Raw genomic sequence first — 24,849 nt, forward strand, 5'->3', positions numbered from 1 at the left:
AATAAATCAAGTGTGTCGTTTTTACAAGGTTTTAATTTTTCTTTTAATTCAACAAAATTGTACAATCCCTCTTTGTTTTTTTTTTTTCATTTCAGTTTTAAATTAATAAACCCCTATTATATTGTTTGTTTTTTTTTAAAAAAAACGATACAAACCACTAACAAGGCATTTTACATTGCGTTAAAAATTCCAAAAAAAAAAAAAAATGCCATTCATCTTACAATAATTCTATGATTATTATTTTACAATTTAACTTAATTTAAATAATTAATAAGGATTATGATTGTTTATTTATTTATTTAGTTTGTTCGTGGCGGGGGTGGGGTGGGGTGGGGGAAATGAAAAGTAAACAATGATAGTGATATGCTTATTAGATAATTAATTAATTTAATTGCCTTTAATTAAAATTAAATCACCATTAAAAATTAATAGCGTTACGTTGTTCTTACCGATCAATAAATGCTGCTGTGTTTAAAGAGGATATTATTAATTTTTTTTGGTAAATATGAAGATTTATAATTATTTAATTCTTTGTTTTTTTAATTATTCTAAATTAATTAATTAAACCTTTCTTTTCTCAACAAATCTTTCTCGCACCAAAAAATTCAGTCACTCATAAATTATTTACTTTATTTTCCCTTTAAAAACCAACGATGGGAAATGGGAAAACAAGAAGTATTATTTTTTTATACACGGTAACAATTTGTTACAATACAAATATTCCGGCCGTTTTTTGAAATTTTCTTTCTCTGAAATAACTCTTTTAGGCTAATCTCTTAAATTTTAGCTAAAATTTATGGAATGGGAATAAGCTGTACCACTATTTTAATTATTTATATTAAATGTTCACGGGAAAATTCTAAAGAAACAACTTACACGTGTATGTTTGTTTTTCTCCGTTGTCGAATTTCTTCATTTTTTTTGGATTAATTTACATTAAATGGGATATATTTCAAGTCCGTTTGGGTATTTATTTTTTTTTTTACAATATTTTAGATTATTTTAAACTACACGTTTCCACCATTTATCTGCACATAATCAATTCAGTTCAGTTCAGTTTATATATTTCGTAATTAATTGTAATTACACAAGGCATCTTTTCTTCCAAACTTTGTTTTTTTCTTTTAAATTTGCACCAAACGTATATCGTAATCGTACCGTAGTTATATTATTTTTTTTTGGTCTGTTTATATATATATTGTTTTGTATTTCCTTCACAGTGTTTGTTTGTTTGTTTGTTTGTTTCATATAGATTGTACAAGTACAAAAATATCACATTTTAAAACGCCGCCTTTTCCTAAATTTTGAATTTTTTTTTTTTTACTCTGCTTAATTTAAATTTAATTAAAATTAAAATTAAATCATAATGTCTAATTTTTAAACCCACTAATAATTAGGCCTAAATTAAATTAAACAAAATTAAATTTAATCACCAAATTATTAACTTATTATTTTCTTTCGGCGTACATAGTTTATAATTAATAATTAATGAAAGAATTATTTAACTTTTAAATTAATAATAAAAAAATTAACTATAAATTTAATCTCAAAAAATTGTTACGTTAGCTACCATGTAAGGTTGTTTATTTATAAATAAACTCTGGGTTGATTTGGTTGTATTTTTTTTTAGGATTTGTTTGTTTTATCGTAGCGCGACTTAGGGTTCTAGTTCCTCGCAATTTTTTTTTTTTCACTTTATTTCGAATAAACTATATTAACTATAATTAGTTTAACGCGGGAACGAAAGGAAGAATTAATTTTTTTTTTAATACCTCGACATCACTACGTCGATTTGGATTGGCCATTAGCTTCCGATGTACCGTACATTTCGTGAATGTCTCTTTGATAGAACCTTTCCATCTCTTTCCTGCGCAATTTAAAAGCGGCCGTAACCAAACCCGAATCGGGGACCCATTCTTCGGGGCACAGTTTCACTTTAGTCGGGATTTCTGTGCGCTGAAGTTTAGCTGACAAGTTTCAAACAACAAAGTTATAATACCCGAAATCTTGGCCATAAAACGCCTAACTTTGGAGAAACTGCTAACCCTATTTTGACCTACTGAACTTTTCTAAAAAGAATTACTAGGCCTATTTTGACCTACTGAACTTTCCTAAAAAGAATTACTAAGCCTAGTTTGGTCTACTAAACACTTTTCAAAAACAAATTACTAAGCCTAGTTTGGTCTACTAAACACTTTTCCGAAACGAATTACTAAGCCTAGTTTCGTCTACTAAACACTTTTCCAAACAAATTACTAAGCCTAGTTTGGTCTACTAAACACTTTTCCAAAACGAATTACTAAGCCTAGTTTGGTCTACTAAACACTTTACCAAAACAAATTACTAAGCCTAGTTTGGTCTACTAAACACTTTTCTGAAACAAATTACTAAGCCTAGTTTGGTCTACTAAACACTTTACCAAAACAAATTACTAAGCCTAGTTTGGTCTACTAAACACTTTTCTGAAACAAATTACTAAGCCTAGTTTGGTCTACTAAACACTTTACCAAACAGATTACTAAGCCTAGTTTGGTCTACCGAATCTTTCCTAGCGCTGTTAAGTATAGGTTGGTCTAAAAGACAAAAGAAAAGATATTCACCTTTGGTTCCGTAATCTTTCAGTGCTTTTAGAAAGGCGGCTGTAATGGCAGGATCGTTGCACAACTCTGGGACAGATAAATGGCCTTTCCCCAAATCTTGGGCGATGACTTGCATTTTCTTGACATTGGGCGAGACTAACGCCACTAAGTATGTTTGGAAACTGTTTCCGCAAATACAGATATTCTCCACGAGGGGACAAGTTTTGAGCTCCGTTTCAACTTTCCCCAGAGAAATATACTCTCCGAATTGCAATTTGACAAGATCCTTTTTACGATCTGAAGAGCCAACCATAAATTAAGTTCCCCGACCTTATTGACGAAAATTTCGGGATATCCCTGACCCAAAGTAAAAATCTCCCAAGTTAAAAAGATATTCTTGAACCTACCAACAATTTTGAAGACTCCGTCAGGATGTAACTCTCCAATATCACCAGTATAGAACCATCTGATACCATCTTCCTCGTGATAGGATTCTTTGGTTAAAGCTTCGTTTTTATAATATCCCAACGTAATACTCTCTCCACCAACAACTATCTCTCCTCTCGGGTAAGGTTTATCCGTGGCGTGGTAACCACCTTCGTCCCAATCAACCAATTTAATATATATATTGCTCAATGGAGCTCCGACGCGACCAGTTGACATATCATCGACTAAAAACGTACGATCCTTAAGATACCGGTCCCAATAACGTAACCCAAACAAGCTCAATTCATTTACCATCCATAATGGTGGATCCAGCAGCCGTTTCCGTTAAACCGTACCCTTGAATCATTTTGCAATCCAAGACTGTTCGAATGAAATTGTGCGTATCGGGAGATAAAGGCGCCCCGCCGCAAGCGACTAACCTTACGCGACCTCCCAAAATATCCCTTATCTTTTTAAAGATCAGTCTATTCAAGATTGGAGTTTGGAATCCCTTCGAAAGCCAAAATTGCTTATATTTGATGGAATATCGAACCAACGCTTTAGCGAAGGGGGATTTGGAATCGACAACATCCATAATTCCCTTACGGATTCGATCCATAATTAGCTAGGAACGAAACCCGCGGAAAAGTTAGAAATTTTGGGACGTTTTAATTAAAATATCGTAAAAAAAATCGCAGCGTACCGGTACAGCCGCAATTACAGTTGGTTTTAATAAGGAAGCATCTCCTTTGCAACCTCGTTTAACAGCTGTTGACTGTAATTCGTAATCAAAATGTCCAAATCAAACAAACATTAACGGGCATCACTCCGATAGTGTTTTTAAATAAGTGTAAATAAATTCGAGCCACGAACTAAATGGTGCTACACTTGATTGTGGTTTGTCGTATTAAAAATAAACCACAATATGGGCGAGGACATGTTGGGAAGGGGAGGAGGGGGAAAGGTCAAGTTCCAAAAAATGTGTATGAACTTGCAAAAAATTCATGTGGTATCAGGGTAAAAGGATGGTTTGATTTCAAAAAACGCACGCTTTCAATATCGGCGATTTTGGACGTTTTGCCAAAGAAGAGATATCTCAAGTAATAAGAGAGGACAGATAGGAAAGACGTTTTCGGAGGGCCCCCATTACTATCGGAGGACGCACTCGGTCTATAAATTACCGGACTCTGTCCCAAACAGTACACAGTTTCAAACTCAGTTTTGTAATTAAGTTTATAACAGCTATTTGGTATGCCTAATATAGTCGCGGTTTAAGCATTTTCGAAGAAAGACTTCCGGACAAAGAATGGAATTACTTACATTATCCGTAATCGTGTGAGGGGAGGAGTATCCGATGGGAATGCCCAAGGACATGAAGAAACTTTCGGCGGCCAGTTCCAGGACGTGAGCCAATGGTAAGAAGGCGATATATAAATCTTCGGGTCTGAAAAGATGACGGAAAGGAATCCATTCATAAACGGACAACGAGTTTGGGGACGAAAATGTACTCAAAGCCGCTTTAACTACACACTAACGATGTTGAATTTTTGAATAAGTACTTACAAGACTTCGGGGCAAATGGCGGCAAATCCACAAGCGGTATTGATAACATTCTTATGCGTAATCATAACGCCTTTGGGCGTTCCAGTTGAGCCGCTAGTGTACATAATAATAGCGATATCGTCGGGGGTGGGAATTTCACCAGTTAATCCGGGATCACCGTGTTCACCCATCTTCTCCATTTGACTGAAAGACACCAAGTTGAGACTTTCGGGGAATTCTATCGTTTGCGGTTTGTAGGTCTCCATGTAAATGATGGTGTTGACGGCCGTCATCTTGGGTAAACAATTCTTTAGCTTGCCTAGCAAGTCCTGGGAAGTGATGACGTGCGTCACTTCCGTCTCGTTAATGGCGTGAATGATTCCTTCTTCGCCCAAAGTGGCGTATACGGTGACGACTGGAATGTTGGCTCTGAAGCAGGCTTGGGCGGAGATCATCCATTCCAAGCGCGTTTCCGCTAAGATGACCACGTTCTGTCTGGGTCGGACACCGAGGGCCATGATTCCCTTGCTGACGCGTTCAACTTTCTGATCGACGTCGGCGAAAGTCAGCCACTTGAAGTCGCCCAAGACGAGTTTCTTGAACATCTTACCGTCTTTTTGCGGTTCTTCTTCTTCGCCAAATACTTCTCTGGTCCCAAAAAGTGCCTTGTTTGGGTACTTGCGCAAGGCGCTACGGAACATTTGTTCCATCGTTTTGATTCCCGCGAATGGATTGGGTTTGCGATCGGGAATTTTGACGCACGGACTGTATGGGTCGTCATCTTTCACTTGATGGGCCTTGGAAATTAGATAAGGACAAAATAGCTTATTAAATGGGGTCCCGATTATTGTAACTCCAACTAATTAGAATCATTAGATACGGGATAAACGGAGCCGTAACATATTCAAAGGACTTCCCTATATCTCTTACAGAACCAGGGTTAAAAGGTGTCGTATGAATGGTACGTTTCCGAACATTTTGCTTAATTACTCGGGCCCAGCTTGTCGTAGCGCTAAGTATTTGATACCCTTGGAAAGGGGAGAAATAGGACTATAACATACTCAAAGGACACCCCCTTATCTCTAATGGAACCGGAGTTAAATGGCGTCGTGTATATACGCCCATGTTAACCCTACGTTTGCGAACATTTCGCTTAATAACTCGGGTCCCGATCGTCGTAATCGCAAGTAATTAGTATCGTTGGAAAGAGGAGAAATAGGACTATAACATACTCAAAGGACACCCCCTTATCTCTAATGGAACCGGAGTTAAATGGCGTCGTGTATATACGCCCATGTTAACCCTACGTTTGCGAACATTTCGCTTAATAACTCGGGTCCCGATCGTCGTAATCGCAAGTAATTAGTATCGTTGGAAAGAGGAGAAATAGGACTATAACATACTCAAAGGACATCCCCGTATCTTTTATAAAACCAGAGTTCCGACGTCCCCAAGTTGTGATAAACGCAAAACTTACATAGACATTATTAGCTTTCTTCCATTCTTCCCACGGTTGCTGTACCAAGAAATATATGGGGAAGGTGATGACATCGTAGATGCATACAACAGTTTTAACCAATCCCATGGCAATTACGGTACCCAAACTTTCTTGTGGCGGTGCCATTTTGAATTATATCAAATTCCTTTTTTGTACCAGCAAAATATCACTCAACGCGCTTGATAACTATAAATTACAAAAAAAGAAAGAAATATACGTTTTAAGATAAAATAGACGTAAAATAAAATTAGGTCGTATGATAATGATTACGGTGAAGTGTTGCTTCGCTAAACCTTGAAAAAGATTACAACTAAGGTAATACGCTATCAGTGCAATATATATAATAAAACCCAAGGGGTAAATTGCGCGTTTCTAATTTTCAGGCCGGTATTATTAAACTAAAAACCACAAAATGTAGACTGAAGGAAAGAGTGAACGTCCCCTCTGCTATGTAACCAAAAATTCCCTTTTTTAAACTGAAGGACAGACAGTGTTATACCACGTAACCAACTTTAAAACTGATAATTCTGTCCGTATTCGCTAAAGACTATACCTATCATAAATATTAAAATTTTTATCCACGATTTTTGTAAACTATAATTATTTATCTAAATTAAAATAAGAATACCTACTGCTACTCAAAGGAGTTCTTAAAAGGTTATATTTAAATTAAAACTTTTATCAAGGCGACGGGAGCTTTTGAACCATGGTCTTTCTTCAGCCGTTGTTCAGTTCACATATAATTGCAAGAAAAATTTCCCTGCCAATGTTTTGGGTCGTTTCTAAACTTTTTGGGGGTTGGCAAAACAATTTAAAAAAAATACGTTCCCGGTAAACTAGAGAAGCAAAGGAAACTTTCCCCCCGGTCTTGCGTAATATTACTTTACCATGTAACGCGAATAATTTTAAAATTTCATAGGTTAATTTACGTGGCATTGGAATTCAAGGTTGTTTGTTATTAATCTAGTCATACGTCATCAAACTCTCTCTCTCTTCTTACAGACGCGAGGAGTTCAAAAACATTTAAAAATCGTAAAGGATTTAATAATAGCCCTTTTCGCATGTCGGAGGGTAAAAGTGGGGGAAAATGCGAAGCGCATGCGTGTTAGTAACAACGTGGATAAAATAGCAGACTACGGTCTTAGCCTCCGCGTATTTCCTCATTACTTTAGAGGCATCAACTTTGCCATTAAATCTAATCATTTTCGATACATTTTCTTGATTTTTTTTCTTAGAAATTTGGAAAAAAAGTGTAATAAAATTCATTTAAGCCAGTGGTTTTTTAGTTAGTTCAATTTTGTACCATTGTTCAATTATTTTTTTTTTCATATGATTCTTAAGCCTTTGCACTATGCCTGGATGCTGTGTTGTGGTAGTGGGTAGGATGCAAGAATCAGTCGTATAAAGTAAAGAGGGATGATAAAACAGTGGAAATTAAATTTCACATAATTGTTGTGAAAAGGAGAACGAGTTATAAATCGAAAATGTTGGAACTCCAAAGACGGGTATATGTAACATGCATTTCGTTAGTGGGTATCGGACCCTGGTCGGGAATCGGCGGCCCTCGCGGGGAAAGCGTTCTTTTTTTGACGGGTTGCTCTCGTGGTTTTGCCCGGCGCTGCTTGGATACCGACATTATTTATGAAGCCGACACTAAGCCTTGGCTATTAAGGGAAATATTTTCGATATTATAATTTTTTAAAGCTTCAATGAGCATGTGTTTTCGCCAGTAGGATTTAAATATAATTCCCATATTTTTACAAACTTCTTTAAGTTCCAATATTTTTAGTTTGTCACAGTTTAGATTCAAATTTACTCCGTTCTCTACAATCCCAGCTATTTCCCCATAGACCGATGGCGTCGTCTGCTATTTTATCCACGACCCACGACAAGCGCATGCGCGCATAAATTTGCGAAAAGGTCTATTGGTGGAGTTTTTCCTCCTAGGCTACTGAGAAAAAACCGGATTTTCTAGGTTTCCCAGAATTTTATGAGGGGAAACTAAATTTTAGTCAGAATCTTTGGCGCTGGGTTTAATTTTACTATGGCGAAATTATGTCCTACAAACCGCTCGAATATTATTCCTTAAATTTCGCGCTTACCAATATTTTAAGTCATTTAAATTTAAATGAATAATAATTTAAACCTTTAAGGGAAATAATTTAGGTCTACTAAATCATGATTATTCCGATAAATTTGGTTCATTAATTGGTCTTTTTTATCTTGACAAAGAAATTTATGAAATATGCGAAGTTTCGCTTTTACGATCTAAAATTACGATTATTCATTCGACGCAGAGATAGATAATGGACTATTTAAGTGCGATGTTATTAAGGAAAAAACTGCGTTTAATTTTTACGAAATCCATTTAAACTGGTCTTAATATATTTATTGATGTTTACTTTCCTTGTAAATAAAACAATAATTTCATTCCTTATTAAACACGCTTCGATTATAATTAAAATTAATCGATATTTAATTATAATTAAACTACTATTATACCCCCGGGAATATCGATCAGGGTAAATAAAGACATTTAAATATTAATTTTCCTTTCGATGTTTAACGATTCGTGAATCGATTATTGAATATGCAAATTTAATTACCCTGAAAGATTAGGACAACAAAAGATCTTTCGTATGATATTTTTAATATTAGGTATTACCATAAGTTCATAAGATATGTTCACCATAAGTTTGTCTCTGGTTACTAAAGAGCTTGTCATGATGTGAATGAGGTAGGTCATAGATTAGATAGGTAAAGCAACGCCTGGTGAGACGCTGTCAAAGACTTTAGTACAGATGGACTGCAATTTTTACCGAGTGCGTTCTCGAACTAGCTCTCTCAGTAAGTCTCTAGCATTGAATTACGAAGCATAGGTAATGCCATACTTATGGAACACATCTTAAAATTACGGTATTACTCCGCGTTAACATTACGCGAAGGAATAAAAGTCGATAAATATTAATATTGGCGCGCGCCATACCATACCATACCACGAGGTTCAGAGCGCGGTTTAACGACCTTGTTCAAAGTAAACCGGGCTGCACCTCCCTGCCTTTAACTCTATTACACTCGATTGGAAAATAGCGCGGAATGCCACCCCCTTAATCACGAGATAAATTATGTTTTAGTTTTAATATTAAAAACATTCGACATTTTTCTAGCCAATGATGGAAATATTTCCGCAAAAATTCCTTTAATGATTAGAGCCTCGTCTGCCTATCTACTTAAACAATTATATTAAGCAATTAACTTCATCCTGTGTTTTTAAGTAACGTACAAGGCCTAATACCAGAAGGGGGTCATAAAAGAAGGATGACACACTGTATCCCCATAATACTTTTAGTTACGTAACATGATTCTACCCAGGCTGACCCTCCCTTGTTTGCTCTCCCGCTTATCAAACTTCGGATGGGTAACTAACGCACCGTGCTAGGGTGAATTCTATAACTGTTTGGTATTTACTAAATCCTCAGCAATCAAACCCACAAACCTTGATTGTCTTGACGTGGGACAAAAATTAATCAACAAGCCCATGTGCCTTGGAACATAGTTAAAAGCGCTAATAGAGTAGTGATGAGGGAACTATTTATCGCGTACGTGATTCGGTTTAGTAACCTTGCTATAATAAATGTAAAAAGATGTTTGGAAGAATCATGTTATAATTACCCCGCCGCTTTATGCAGTACACTTCTCTCAAGGAGAAGTATTATATACTTCAGCTAATACTAATTTAACTCTCACTGCTAAAATGAAAAGTTGGCATCCGATCCGACTACCCATGACGGTTGACACATATTTTGCATTTCAATATTCCCTAGACTTATTAAAGTTTTCCCTAATCGTCTAAAGTCATTTTCCTTTCTAAATTAAAATTTATTTCCCGTCAACGTAATCTAACACTTTGAAACTAAAATTTTAAACCGTTTGGTAAACAAGGGGGCACGTGGCCTCGTTAATTTTAATTACGTAATCCAAATTACATAAAAAAGCCTTCAATACTAGATTAGTCCGTAGGTTTTTTCTGCGCAGTTAACTTTAATCAATAAAAGCTAGCGAGTTTTGAGATAATGATCATGAATAAAAAAAAATTGCTACCACAGAAAGACAGACAACTTCTACTCCGATTGCAACCAACGAGACTTTCAATTGTGTGCTCAAAGGAGATATCGTTTTGGGTCGAAAAAACAATTTGCAATCCGTTACAAGGTCAAATAAAATCATTTCCAACATTTCAAATTGCTACCTTAAAGGTTTTTGTCAAGAGTATTCAAGGTCGAAGTCTAATTATCAATAAATATAGGGGGATACTTTGGTCTACTACTTCCTCTTAAGGTCTAAAATCCATCTTTACAAATATAATAAAGTTTTAAAACTATCAGAAGCTAGTAATTAGAAGTCGAAGCTATTAAATTTAATTACTGAACTAAAGTTTTAGATTGAATGCCCTAATGTCTAAAATCTACGGAGTAATGGCATCCACCACCCTTCACCATATTAAGTCCGATTGAGTAATAAAACGGGGTGCCATTAGTCGTTTAAGACAGTCAGAAGTACATAAATAGAAGTCTACCCTATTAAAATTAATTACTGAACTAAGGTTTCAGATTTTTATCCCCCTTATGTCTAAAATCTACTGAGTAATGGCAGCCAACATCCTTCACCATATTTAAGTCCGATGGGGTAATAAAAAGGGGTGCCATTTGTCTATTAAGGCAGTCAGAAGTACATAAATAGAAGTTGATGGCTTTCAAAGTTCATATTTCAATAACTGCTATCAATTTATCAGTTTAAAAATTGAAATAGATGATACTTGGTCAAATTACAACAAGAGGGTTTCCCATGTTTTGGGAAAAATGCACCAAATACTCCAGTTTATCAAAAGGCAATTTCAGTATCAAGTCAATATATCTGGGAACCTCTTCCTGTACTAAATTTCCAGATAAGACTTCTGAGAAGATGTCCCCCTTGACAAGGGAACGCCCCCCCTGACTCCCTGAGGGGCACCTACAATAGACGTCTAGAGGGTCTATTAGAGGGGTCTAATACTCAATAACAACTAAGGAGGGGAAAAATCAATCTTCATTTAAATAAATGCCGGATTTCTGAGGCCATCCGCGAATTGTCAAATTATGGGTCATTATGGGCCTCAAGATTTTATTTATCACTCTCGCGATAAGTGACCCACCGTCTCCTGTAAGTGGCCCGGGTTTTATTGGATCTTCCTTTACTACGCAATTACTATCAAATATCATAAATAGGGGAGTGTCTAATTCCCGCTTAAATCAGACAAAAGTAAGTCCAAATAAATTGGCATATATTTAGCTAAGCCTAAAGTTGAAAATAATTCACCGCTTGTTAAATCATTTAACCATCCGTTATATAGTAAATATTTATATGATAAACGAATTAACCATCCGTTAAATTAAATTAGATTTAAATAATAAAGAAAGAAACATTAAACCGAACAAAAACATACTTAATTTAACATACGAGCAATCAATGAAAATTTACACGCATATTCAAATACTGTGGGCTGCTGTGGGTAAGTGGTATGGTAAACATTGATGAAAGGCTTAACAATTACGCTACGAAAGCCGGTAAAACAAAAAAGAAAATATTCAACCCCAAAAATCACGCCACCTTTCCCGAATCACCTTACCTGCGCGACCGATCAGAGGTAAACAACACTGAGTCTAAGCCTTGGCTATACATAAAGTATTAAAAATCATTCATAATACGTACGTTAGGCTTAGTAGAGACTTTATAATCCTGTTGTTTTTACTTTCCGTTGCTTTTGAAGTTTAAAAAAACACCGCGACTGTTGTTAGCATTGTTTCGCGTTCAGTAAATAACTAAAATTTAAACGAATAAAGACCGATTTTTCTGCGCAACGTATATTTCCCATAACATTTTCCGAATAGATTATCCCTGTGTTTTCTTGGCGCAATTCCAATTATCGTAAGCGCTGGCGCATACGAAGCCCCGTGACGTCGGTACGTGGCGAGAGGATTTTTAGCCAATGAGAAAGCCTGGCGGTCACGCCGAACAATATCAAAGGCACCACCCGCTGGGAAACTGGTGTACTAACCAGACACGCAATAATTTCTACCCCCTCTCTCTCGCAAAGCCTAAACGTTTTCCATACATTTACCATGCAACTTTCCATAGCGTTATCGAATTAGATACGGCATTTTAGCCTTCAATGTGAAAGGAGGAAATCCTCGGCGATTCAAACACGTGGTATAAGATACGTAACGATTGCCTATTGATTCTATCCCCCAACCCCCTCCTCCCTATAAATCAAGGCGGGAAACGTCGGAGCGTTCAGTGCGGTACGTTAAATTAACCAGTTACATAAAATTATAGCAAAACAGGTTTTTAGGGTTATTTTTACTGAACGCGGGGAGATAAGGAATGGGGCGCTAGTTCCGTGGCTATTTGGACCACGTGCTTCGTTTGAAATATAGCCAAAAATATACACGTGGATCTATTTTAAACGTAGGCTTCTCCCGTTTAATAAAATGATAGTTTTTGTTTTAAAATTTGAACTGTTAATAAACATAGCTAATTACGGGCGTCTCAAATTACATACGAATAAAAAATGTTGTAAAAATTTGTTCAAGTATCGAATTTCCGCATAAACTTTGAACAACACCAAGCGTGACAAATAATAACAATAAAAAGCATTAAATAAATTAAATCGGGTTTTAATCGCGCATAAAGAATAGTGTTTAAGAGGCTTGGCTAAACCAAACCAAGGCACAGAAATATAATACAATATTATTAGGGTAATGAAAGTTATTCACGTCAAGGTCACGGATATTTCATCGCATTTTTTTTTTAAAGAAAAAAATTCATGAAAATAAACATTTCATATCCTGTTTGAATAAACGAAGCTTGGTTTATTAATTCTATGAGTCATAATTATTCGCTTAAGGTTATTTCCAATCACGGGAATATGGGTCATAACCTAAAGGTTTGAATAGTCTGTAATTTTTCTATCAATTCGAAAAAAAAGTGGGCGTGTCTTGGCTCTCGGTACGGAAGTACTCGAGGAAATAGAGCGCTAGCACTATTAAGTACCTTCCCATAGAAACTTAAACGGCAACTACAGGTAACTGCCATTACTACATCCTGTCTCCTTAACCTACTCCACCTTGAAAGATCAACACGTGTATAAGTAGCTCGGATTGTTATTGTATTCTATACTTCATTAAAGAAAGTAGTACAGGGGAATTCCTTCTTAGACAGGGAAACGCGCCGTGTCTGAGCTGCTTCGAGACTAACTTTAGAATCAAAATTCCTTTGGATACATCTGACACAGTCATGCTACTGCACCAATATAATAGCGTGCAAGGGCGCGAGGGTAAGGCGGACGAATACCACATAATAAAACTTCATTAGAATGAAAGTAGAACTTACGAAGTACGTTTCAACTTGACAAAAAAAAGGGTGTGGACCAAAAGTGGCTAAATGCCAAAGAACCCAAAATTAAATTCTACCCGAGACCGATCTTACAAGTTTCGAGTCATTCTTTCAAGTCAGGTGTACAACTCTTAATAAAGGGATACTTCGAGCTAAACTTGTTTCTTTTTTAATCAAAAGAGCGTATAAAATAATGTATATCATCAATTGGAACAAAGTTTCTATCTACAATATTAAAGAAGATATGAGCAATCAAGTTTTAAGAGTAATGGGTGGCACTACGCGTTAGGCTTTCCCGTGAAGTACTCCTATTGGACGCTTAGTACCACCTGACGTGTTTGTTCGTCCAATAGGGGTACTCCCAGGCACTGTTTGGCGGGAAAGCCTAACGCGTAGTGCCATCCATTACTCTTATTACTTAATTGCTCGTATCTTCTTTAATATTGTAGATAGAAACATGGTTCCAATTGTTGATAATAAATATTTTATACGTTCTTTTGATTGAAAAGGAAACAATTCTAATACGAAGTATCCCTTTAAGACATTTTTGAACAGGGTGTCATTGTCCTTTTAAGATTCTTCTGAAGACGGAATAAATTCATATTTGTTTTTCTCATTGAAAAATGTCACGTTTATCGATAACCTTACTACGATAATGTGTCGGTAACTTATAGACGGGGCAACATGAAGGCTTATTTTTCAAGTAGAACCAAAAGGGCTCTTGTGAAATTAACTCTAAGATTAACGAGTCAAGGGTTTATTATTATAGAATCTTTCGTTTCGTTATCTGACAGTCAAGAGATAAATCAGAACAAATACTTAAGATTTCTTTAATTGTTAAGATTGCCAAATCACACCAGACAATAAAAGGTTTAAAGTACTAAAGAGTGTAGCCTGCTAACCTAACCTTACTTCACCTACTCAACCCTCTATTACCAGTGGGCTATTGGCCAGGGGAACTTGCCAACTTAGTTTTTATAATTGGCGCTTAATTTTTAATTAACATTGGGCTAGAATTAACATATTATAGAAACATTGAACCACGAACGTCGCGTGTTTGAGAAAAGTCAACTTATTCAAGGTCAAACAACAACCGCCTCTTCCATACGTTAAACGAATGGTTAAAAAATCATTAATGTAAAATAATAGTTTTGAAACTAATTACAATAATTTGCAATATTTTTCTCGATGTTAGTGGTGTGATTTTGATAAGAAAGGTTTTTGCGTAATATTAAAAAACGCGTTATCTACGTTGTGGTTATAACAAGAAGTGATATCTAAATTACTAGAGAGAAGTTATAAATTCGCCATTTTTCTAGCTTTATCTCCAGTCCAAACGTAGGTCCGGAGTTAATCCCCGCCTCAATTACAACCAGCATCTCATTGGTTTTTGAAAACTCACGTCAGCGCGGCCGCGAATGACGGAATTTACGCATTTCCCCACCGAGGAGAGGCAGCGAAATAGCCCGGCGGCCTCCTTTTACGTCCCCCCTTGTATTTTGAAAGGGGGGGACTGGGACTATGGTGCGCGAATACTTAGGCCACTTATACCTTCTCCCTAATAAACTAGATATCGCTTCTTGGTTATACAAGCATACAGGTAGATAAAAAATCTGGTTAATCCCGAGAAAAAAACCGGTCTTTTTTATAGTAATTTTAATGCGTATAAGATATATAATTTAACGCACCAAAACGTTTCACTTCAACATTTCTAATGATATGTCAAGCTCGGATAATTTTACGAACACTTTTGATAATTTTGAAGCACTCCAGAGAGACTTTTGCCAAAAAGATAACGATTTGCTCGTTGACTTTTCAAATTGATAATTATTTATTTTTAGGTTTTTTCTTCCCCCCCCCCTTTTTTTTTTCTTTGAGTCGAAGTTCAAGGTCTCGGGGTTAAACTAAGATTAATGGTTTAATTTAATTAACATTAATTTCTACTCCAAGGTTAATAATTGTTTCGGTCATTTAGGAAAAAGTAATATGCATTCTTTCTTTCTTTCTTAACAGGACAAAGTTGTATTAAAATTGAAAGTTGGGAAAAAGTTTTAAGGAAAAATGTAAAAACGGAAATTACTGTAGAAAGAATCGAAAGCATTTCTTTAAATGATTGCTAAGAGGAAGTTACGCTAAAGGAAATGCAAAATTTCCTAAAAAAAGTTCCTTAACAACATTTTTTATGACCATTTTTCGTCACAAACTATCTTTAATCAAAACAGATTCCCTCGAAATTTTGCTTAAGCCATAAAATATTATCTAAAACGACTGTAACTTCGGCTAAACACGTCATATATAATCGTTGGAAAAAAAGAATTAAAGATTTTTCGCTTACCCAACTTGGATTGAATGGCTAAGTTACTTAATTTCTTTGAAAGTACAATATCTTATCTTCAAAACTGCTTTTTCTCGTTCGACAGTTTGACTAAAAAAGAAGAGAAAAGATTGTGTGTAAAGATGTTCAAAACCTCGACCAACTCAAGTACTTTTTATCACTAATTTTATTTTACTAAAAGAGAGGAACTTGTTGAGACTATACCTCGAGTGCGCGCGTTAGATTAAGTTTAAGACAGACAGTGTTGATTAGATAATAAGACAGTGGTGAGAAAAGTAATCAAGGTAGTTCAAAGGTTAGACTATTTTTATCTATAACTATATTACTGTTAATTGCAATAAAGTTTGGTTAAGGATAATGTCACTAACAATAGATAGTTTAAACTAAAATATGTGATCTTTGTACCAACAAAATAAAAGAAATTAATAATTGATCAATATAATTATTTCAAATCGGAAGTAATTTTTTTTTTCTTTGAAAAATGATTGATAACAAAAATCTACGCCTACTAGCCTACTAGCAGACAGTACTACAGTGCAGTAGGCGTAAAGGGAAAGACACAGCTCTCTACCATGGATAAAGAATGCGCGTGAGGATATTTATATATATACAGAATAAGCTGTCGTCCGAGATCAGGTCCGAGATAGGGAGTTTCCTATCCTGTAGAGTGAAAATTCCTCATGCGCATTCTTTATCCATGTCTACACTGTCTACAGCCTACAGGCATGACTTTAGCAAAGGCTTAAGAACATTGGTTCGCTAACTTCTTTTATTGATAATGTTTAAGACTTTGGGTTTAAATAATGCATATAATTGTTAATAATTACCTTGAAAATTGACTGCTCTTCGAAGATTTAACGCTAACTTAACGATTACTTTGATAAATCAACTATAACATTAACTTTACCGGCGCCACACGATAAGCTCTCTTATACCGGCGACGACTGACGAACTATTTACTTACGAACTTGGCTTCGATAGAAAGTTCTGGTGTTTATTCCATGGAGTAGTTTTATTGGAGTAAAAGTTAAGTTACCTTGATATTATATAACATTAGATTTAGGTCTACTAAAATATTGCTCCATGGTGGATATTTCAAAAACCTAACGGCATGAAACGGAACTATGATCGGAGCCCGGATTGGATTTTTCATCAGCCGGTAAAGACTCGCCATCTATAGTCGATCTTGATAACTATTTTTAAAAAAATCAGCTAGTGTAGTGTTTTGCCGTTAGGTGCGCTACTTTTAGGGGATTGTTGTTCTTGAAGGAGAGAGAGATGGAGTTGTAACCTGCTCTATGCCTGTAACCATAAGTTTATAAAATATGTTATGAACTTGTGCTATAACGTTGCAGTCTATAACCCCCCTCCCCACCTACGGCAACGAAGTCTTCCCAATACGATAAGGAAAACGTCGAGGATCATGCTCCTGTCAATCGCCTACCGAGAAGGGTACACTGGGAAACTCATTACCGTAGATCGCCCATCATCATTACCGCTCCATCTTACCTCTTTTCTCCCTGGTTTGTTCACCATGGAGGAATATTTATGGATCAGCAATGTAAAGAATAGTTCCATTCTCAGACCGACAAAGATATGAATAACGGACCGCCTGTCTCTGCGGTCTACCGGTTAGGTTAGTAGTGTTTCACAATGGTTACGGTACGGTACACCGATCATAAATGACTTTTGAAGATAATTGGGCCTAATTTGATGATACTGTGGGCCGAAATCGTGACGAATACACTTTTAATGATCGTTTTAGATAAACGTTGAGACCAGTGTAATAATGAAAGAAATATTCCGTGACTTGTATGAACTTCCTCGATTGTTTTATATTTATATTTCACGGTACTTATCCTAAAACAAATGTATTTCAGGGTTTGTAGGCCTACTATAAATTATATTATTCTTTCGAAGTGACTTACCCCTTGCATCGAGGGGGAAAAAATAAAATTTTTATTTCACGTGCCAATGAAAAATAAAAAGGGGTAAGTCACTCTAGAAATCGAGCCTGAAACTTTCTAGATGAGGCATTGCCTTCGTTAATCAAGGCCTGTACGCGGTAGTTTCGAAGGGGCGACTTTTAAGAAACGAGACTTCTTATTTTCTCTCTACTTTTACCACGAGATGGCATTGATAGCTGGAACAGCGCTCTCAGGTGAGAGAATTCGGCAACTTAAATTGCCAAATGAAAAATAAAAATCGGCACCGCGCACAGGCCTTGATTAACGTAGGCAACGGATGAGGATATCGTATGTTTTCGAAGTGACCTACCTCTCGTGCCGATGGAAAAATGAAATTTTTATTTGACGTGCAAACGGAGAATAAAAATAAAATATTTAATGAAAAAAATGTTTATTTTAAAGTTTCTATTGGGGTTTTATTTCTTTGCCACTCTTTCATTGGGTGACTGGCTATTTAGTTTAACGCCGTTAACGTTTTGTTATTAAATAACCTATGACACTAAACATCGTAAATGCTATGTTTTTTTCCTGGTGTTTTCTATTTAATTAATTTACGACAAACTTGGTTAAACACGGTGTCTAGGGCGAGCTTTAGAGTTCTTGGATTTAGCCGGGTTGTCACCGTAATTTGACGATTCGCTGAGTTTTAGAATAAATTAAAAATGATTTTGAATAGAGATAGGGTTAAGACCTATATAACTCTTCAGCGTACACAAAAACGGGTTTACTATGAATTTTATATTACCGGCCAAGGTAATGCCATGCCTACATGACATAGCCAACAGAGAACCGGCATTATTTGCATACGTCTAACTTTAATATTATGCTAATTCGAGGAGAAACCCACTCAAAATTATTTTACAAGTACTGCGGTCAGTCGTTATATTTGGTTTAAAATTGAAGTCATCACCTTTTGATAGTGTGTATCATGGATATGCATAAATACTAAGGAGGTAGCTCAGCCAAAAAAAAAAAATTCTTATAGGATTTTTTTTCTGAAATATAGGATTTTATAGGAGAAATAATTGTTACCTCTCCGTGTGACGTAGTCCAGGAGAGGTTCTGTAACGGCCGTGTCTGTGTGTGTGTCTGTCTGTGTGTGTGTCTGTCTGTGTGTCTGTCTGTCTGTCCGTTGTTACACCCACGTGACCGCGTTCGCAGTTTGCGTATCGGAGCAAACGTGTTCGCCATTTCCGAACTGCTTTCACAGTCACGGAAATGGCTCCTCTACTTGAGTTCTCATACCACCATCTTCTGGTCTTTGTCCATTCCACTTGGACACCAGTCTGTTCTTACTGGCTTCTAATCACCACCATCTTCTTGGTCTTCGTCCATTCGACTTGGGCACCAGTCTGTACATACTGGCTTCTAATCACCACCATCTTCTGTTCTTTGTCAATCCCACATTGACACCAGTCTGCACTTACACTGGCTACTAACACCACCATCCACTGGTCTTCCGTCTATTCCACATAGACACCAATCTGTATCATTGGCTTCTACTCCATTATCATCGTTTGGTTTTAGGATATACGCGGCGATCAGCTAGGGTTACGAGAAACGTCTAGCCTCCCTAAGGTGGGATCGCCACCAAAGGTTTTCGCAATTGCGCTTTTTCCTTACTATTATAATGGAAACGAATAGTATATATACCCCAAAATCTGAAGGAAGCGGGCAGGAGGGGTACTTTTCACTTTAAACGTCAATATTAGCAAAGTATGAGATAATAATAGGTATAACTTTATTTTAAACGATGTAACTATTATTAATGTTAATTATTGAAGATTAAAATAATTAAAAATAATTATATTTATTTAAATATTAAAGATAAACCTCTCGTGCAAAGAGAGAGAGATTAAATCATTGCCTCCAATATCTACCAAGGCCCGTGAATGCGATATATTTCCTTCATTGCCTCCTATATTTATCAAGGCCCGTGCATTGCGATATATTTTTCAAAACAACAACCAAAATGGGAAGCTCCTCTCAGAAACATAATAATTTCTTTTCTCTGTATATGAATTGAAAATATGGATAATATTGCGCTCCTTCTTTAATGGTATGAATCCTTGCCTGTCTATTAATATTTTACGTAGGAGTAATACGTTCGTTTTGTTTTGATGTGTAAAGTCATCCTACAGAACTATAATATTCCCTTTATCCATAATATAAAGTGAATATGTGGAAATATTTTTCGTAATTATGATGCATTTTGTAGTTTTGTAGCTTTAAAGCTCTGTTTCATTTAGATATTCCAAGGATAGTTTTTAATATTATTATTTGAAATGGCTGTTTATATATTACTTGAGCTATACTACATCTGTATATAGAATAATCCTTGATCTAATGATTTCGTGAAGAAGGCTAAGGTCTGGACTCTGTCGGGTAAATCAAGTATTATCCGCTATAGGCGTAGTGAACCAAAGAGTAAATAATTGTGACCTGAGGTGTAGTAAACTTTGGGTTTTGATGTTCGTGTCTGTAATGAAGGACATTAACGGTTCAGAGTGAGCCGAAAGTTAAATACACGTTTAAATAATCAGGTTTAAATTTTATAATAGAAGAAAGCATCATGGTAGAAATTAGATCACAAAGAAAGGGCTAATCGTAATCGGGTTATAGCTTTGAAGTTTTATTCTTGTTATGGAGCGCATTGACTTCTTGACACGGAGAGGTAATATTTTGGTTTTCCCAACTTGTGTTTTTATAGGAACATATAGGACTAAAAATGCTCATATATTACACCTTTTTGTCTTAAACTATGTAGAAAAATCTCTAAAAAGATTAAAAAATTGGATTATACTTAATTAAAATGTAATAAATAAAAAATCCTGAGGAAACTCCGCAATTTCGGTGTCTAGTATTCAAATGTGATCACGATAAAAGAGACAACTAAATTTTGATAAATTTGATGCTAAACTATACGAAAACTTTGACTAAGTCAAAAATATAGATTATTATAGGACCTTTCATGAAATTATAGAATAATATAGGACAGGTTAAAAATATAGGATTTTATAGGAACTATAGGGCCACTGGGCTCCCAGCTAACGTATAATGGGTTCATCACACCAAATATGCGCTGAGAGTCTGCATGCGACTATTACATTATTGAGAGTGAATTTCGATGTTGATATTATGGTTTAAAATATTCCTATAGTTTGAGAGTCTGCCATTACATTTTTGAGATCGTTCCAATGGGTTATGATTTAGGAATGTTTCAGGAGATTATCTCGCTATTAGCGGAGTGGTTTTCCCCTCGAATATCAGCGCATCCCATCCGTAAGTTATAGAAATTGTGACGCGGAACTAGTTGTAAAGCGGGCGGGGTAGGGGGGGGGTTAGACGTTTGGCATTTTGATTCGAGAGAGCGTGGAGCGCGAGAAAGTGGCTATTCCTGAATTAAAGGTGTTATTGTCCTAGATTTATCAAGCATTATAGTCTCGCATCCTCTAAACACACCGGCCACAATAGACGAAGCTCACCGACCATAGAATCATCAGCCAAGCCAAACAACCATAACCCATCTATAGAACGCAACGCGCACGCCTGTCCTAATTTCGAACCCAAACGGGACTTCTTTTTACTGCAATTTTATTTACTCATTTCGAGTTTGAATTCGTAGGAGTTTGAAATTTAAATCTAGCTACGCCGTGTAGTCGAATGGATTTGATTTTTGAAATTGTTTTGAGGTGAAAATTAAATTAAAATGTCGGTGACAGTGATTTGGTTTCCTTGTTTGGTGACGATATGTTTGATTATTGTACCCGGATATCATCAAAGTATGATTTTTTCATCGACCAATCATTTGAGGCAATTGAGCGTTTTGGAGCAACAATTAGGCTCAATTCTTGGTCAGTATGTACGCAAAACTGAAGACGCTCTTGACCAGGTCAAAAGGTAAGTCCCGTTTTAAGCTAATTGTCATTAAAGATGACGAAGATTTATTGATTAAATCAGAAGTATATAATACTTCTCTTCGAGAGAAGTGTATCATTGTAACATGATTCTTCCCAACATCATTTTACATTCGGAGCAAAGTTACTAAACCGAATCATATTCGCAATAAATAGTACCCTCGTCATTACTCTATTTGCCAAGGCGCGTTTGTGAATTTTTGTCCCACGTCAAGACAATCAAGGTTTGTGGGTTGATTGCTGAGGATTTAGTAAATACCAAACAGTTATAGAATTCACCCTAGCACGCTGCGATACCCATCTGAAATTTGATGAGCGGTGCATGGAGCAAACAAAAAGGGGCATGAGCCTGGGAAGAATCATGTTACATAACTGAAGTATTAAGAGGATGAGTGTCAGCCTTCTTCTATTATCCCCTTCTGATTTAATTTATTTAATTAGTTATCTGAGGGATATTTCCGAAACGTATTCCAAAATAAATGATGAAAGTCAACGAAGGTTAGAAGGATTAACGGACAGTGCAGGTCACAGCTCGTCATCCAACGAAATTCTTCCTGAACCCGATGACGACTCGGCCTTTAACCCCATCAAGGCTTTTCACGTCATCAGACGATTGGCCATTGATTTTAAACCCATTTATGATATCTTTAAAGCTCACTCAGAAATACCGAGTAATTATCAAATTTTACTTCTTCATGGCGGGTAAAAGGTCGTGAACCCAATTTGGCGGGAAAAAGCGCGAAAAACCAATTTGGTGGGAAAAAGCGCGAGAACCCAATTTGGCGCAAAAAAGCGCGTGAACACAATTTGGCGGGAGAAAGCTCGTAAAACTATCCGTCATATTAATCCACGAGCTTCTTTCGCACCAAATTATATGTTAACGGGTTTACGATAACCATTAATTTGCATAAATTTCACAGGCGTTCTGGCGTTAATCGAGGGTCAAGCTCATTTATTGCCGTTAGAAAGAGACCTCCATTCGGCAGCCTTGACTTTAGTGCGTCTTCAAGACACGTACAGCCTTAATGTTAGTCAATTGGCGCGAGGAAACGTCTTGGGTTTATCCAAAAACGTTAAATTCAGCGGTAAAAACGCCAAAACATTAAGGAGATCGTAATATATGATAGAAGAAGTTTCATTAATATCTAGCTAGGGACTGTCTGTACTTGGGTAAACACTCATTCAACAACGGGTTCTACGGACACGCATTGTCCTGGTTTGACGAAGCCATTAAATTGGCTGATTTACCAGGAGAACCAATGTCATCAGGGTCGGCTAACATTAACGAGGTCATGTCCTTCAGGAAAATCGCCTTAGAAGTTGTAAGGGCTTGTTTCGATCACTCAATTCTTAGGAAATAATCTAAACTTGATGTTCTTTGTTTCAGCACGACGAGGTTTTAAAACGCAAAGGTAAGTTCTCCGCTAAAAAAACCTTGTATAAACTACTAGTTACTAATTACTACTCGTTTGGTAATTAAGAATCCTGGAATAATCCGGACGATCCGGACATAAACGACCCGCCTCAATTTAGATTACGCGAAATTGGTTCCAGTCAATTTGACCAAGCCAAGTTTAACCGTTTATGCAAAGGCGAAAAATTACTGGTACAATATTACAAATTTAGCCACGAGGGATGCAATTTACCTTATTTTACCCATTTTTACTTAAGCCTCTACGTGAAGAATCGAAGTTACGATGTTACTATTCGCACCGAAACCAAGAGTTCTTGTTTTTGCAACCGGTCAAAGTGGAAGAGCACCATTTAAACCCTCTCGTCCTTCAATTCCACGACCTCATTTCGGAGAACGAGGCTCGTAGCGTCCGAGAACTGGCCGCTCCCAAGTTGATACGCGCCATGGTGCAAGGACTGGGTGAAGTCAAACGCCTGGAAAGTAACGAACGCGTCAGTCAGACAGCTTGGTTACATCCGGATCATTCCGCTGTCGTTCATCGACTCAACAGACGCGTCGAAATGGTCTCCGGTCTCTCAACAGACGTCAATCAAGATCACAGTGAAGTCATGCAGGTTAGAGCTCTTCATTGGTCACTCGGAATCTTCACTCTTCCCATACGTTTATAAGATATGTTCTTTAAGTATGACACTACCTATTCTTTGTAATGCTCCAGACTTACTGAGAGCAAGTTCGAGAACGATTTTGCAGTTCATCTTCCTAATCTATGACGTTTCACCTACGTAACTTCGTAAGCTCTCAGTAACCAGTGACAAACTTATGGAACATATCTTATGAACTTATGATACTCCGTAATTTAAGTGGACCAATGGTCAAGAGGGTCCTTTATCGGGGACAGGTGATTCTTTAAAGTACTTGTGAAGTATTTACGCCTAGTATTTATATTTAGGTGGCTAATTACGGGATTGGTGGATTTTACCAACCTCATTTTGACTATCTTATAGTCGATAAACCAGAAAATGAGGTCTGTACAAGGAGACCACTTGTGGTCTGTTTTAATCTTTATGTACTTGAAGTCATTTCGTCTTATTTTACGAACAGAAAGCCCAAATGGACCCAATAGAATTATCAGTAGGAGATCGAACTGCGACATTAATGTTTTACGTATGTTAATTTATCCTTAATTATAATTAAAGCCAGCCTAAATTGACCTCTATTTGACCTTGATAGCTATCTGACGTCATTCGAGGAGGGGCTACCGTCTTCCCTAGACTAGGAATTGGTCTCTTTCCCAAAAAGGTTCAATCATTTAATAACTTCAATTAAATTAAAATAATCTAATCTAATACACTATACAATGACATTCACATGCAGCTGTCCGCTGTTTTCTGGTACAATTTAAAACGTAACGGGGAAGGTGACCAATTGACCCTTCACGGAGGATGTCCAGTAGTTTATGGAGAAAAATGGGGTAAGATACGAATTTTAATTTCATTAGGATTATCTTTAATTATAATTTAATTAACTTTAGTTGGGAATTACTGGTTTCGAGAAATCGGACAAGCTTTCCGAAGAAGGTGTTCCAAAAACAGACACGATTAAATTAATTTTTGGTCTAAAAAAATAGACCTATTGTTGAACAATAAAAACCAACTATTTTATCACGTTTTTTTTAAACCGGTGTTGATTTATTTGATCTATTTTAGGCCTACTTATTCTAAGTTAGAGCGAGCTGTAAAT

General features: G+C 36.4%; 2 protein-coding genes and 1 long non-coding RNA gene across 5 annotated transcripts; 2 read left to right on the plus strand and 1 right to left on the minus strand.

Moving 5' to 3' along the window:
- Window positions 1-15: 15 nt before the first annotated feature.
- On the minus strand, window positions 16-16,788 carry Acsl (Acyl-CoA synthetase long-chain). Of its 3 annotated transcripts, XM_089863121.1 has the most exons (10): window positions 16,639-16,788; window positions 15,812-15,901; window positions 6,025-6,231; window positions 4,569-5,344; window positions 4,326-4,449; window positions 3,709-3,780; window positions 3,318-3,630; window positions 2,987-3,250; window positions 2,601-2,876; window positions 16-1,967 (listed from the first exon to the last, which is right to left on the minus strand). In XM_089863121.1, exons 3-10 carry the CDS (start codon window positions 6,169-6,171, stop codon window positions 1,783-1,785), a joined length of 2,157 nt encoding a protein of 718 aa, XP_089719247.1. In that variant the 5' UTR covers window positions 6,172-6,231; window positions 15,812-15,901; window positions 16,639-16,788; the 3' UTR covers window positions 16-1,782. The 3 variants fall into 3 exon arrangements, with proteins under 3 accessions (XP_089719247.1, XP_089719248.1, XP_089719246.1); XM_089863122.1 differs by lacking the exon at window positions 15,812-15,901 and having other exon boundaries at window positions 16,639-16,758; XM_089863120.1 differs by lacking the exons at window positions 15,812-15,901; window positions 16,639-16,788 and adding an exon at window positions 11,794-12,012.
- A 1,153-nt stretch (window positions 16,789-17,941) lies between these two features.
- Window positions 17,942-24,746, plus strand: LOC149588338 (prolyl 4-hydroxylase subunit alpha-2-like). Its single transcript, XM_089862904.1, has 14 exons — window positions 17,942-17,972; window positions 18,362-18,401; window positions 20,939-21,060; window positions 21,501-21,678; window positions 22,137-22,366; window positions 22,616-22,780; window positions 22,845-22,956; window positions 23,329-23,332; window positions 23,388-23,723; window positions 24,059-24,133; window positions 24,211-24,273; window positions 24,340-24,408; window positions 24,484-24,580; window positions 24,641-24,746. The coding sequence occupies exons 1-14, from the start codon at window positions 17,942-17,944 to the stop codon at window positions 24,709-24,711; spliced, it is 1,593 nt and encodes a 530-aa protein (XP_089719030.1). The 3' UTR covers window positions 24,712-24,746.
- On the plus strand, window positions 22,960-23,290 carry LOC149588339 (uncharacterized). The gene is made up of 3 exons (XR_016380044.1): window positions 22,960-23,017; window positions 23,083-23,107; window positions 23,177-23,290. It is a non-coding gene; the product is annotated as an uncharacterized LOC149588339 (long non-coding RNA).
- Window positions 24,747-24,849: the final 103 nt, after the last annotated feature.

This window comes from Phalangium opilio, unplaced genomic scaffold (genome assembly GCF_054372755.1).
Source record: "Phalangium opilio isolate 3A_F unplaced genomic scaffold, DU_Popi_V2 ptg000662l_1, whole genome shotgun sequence".
NCBI classification, from domain to species: Eukaryota; Metazoa; Arthropoda; class Arachnida; order Opiliones; family Phalangiidae; genus Phalangium; species Phalangium opilio.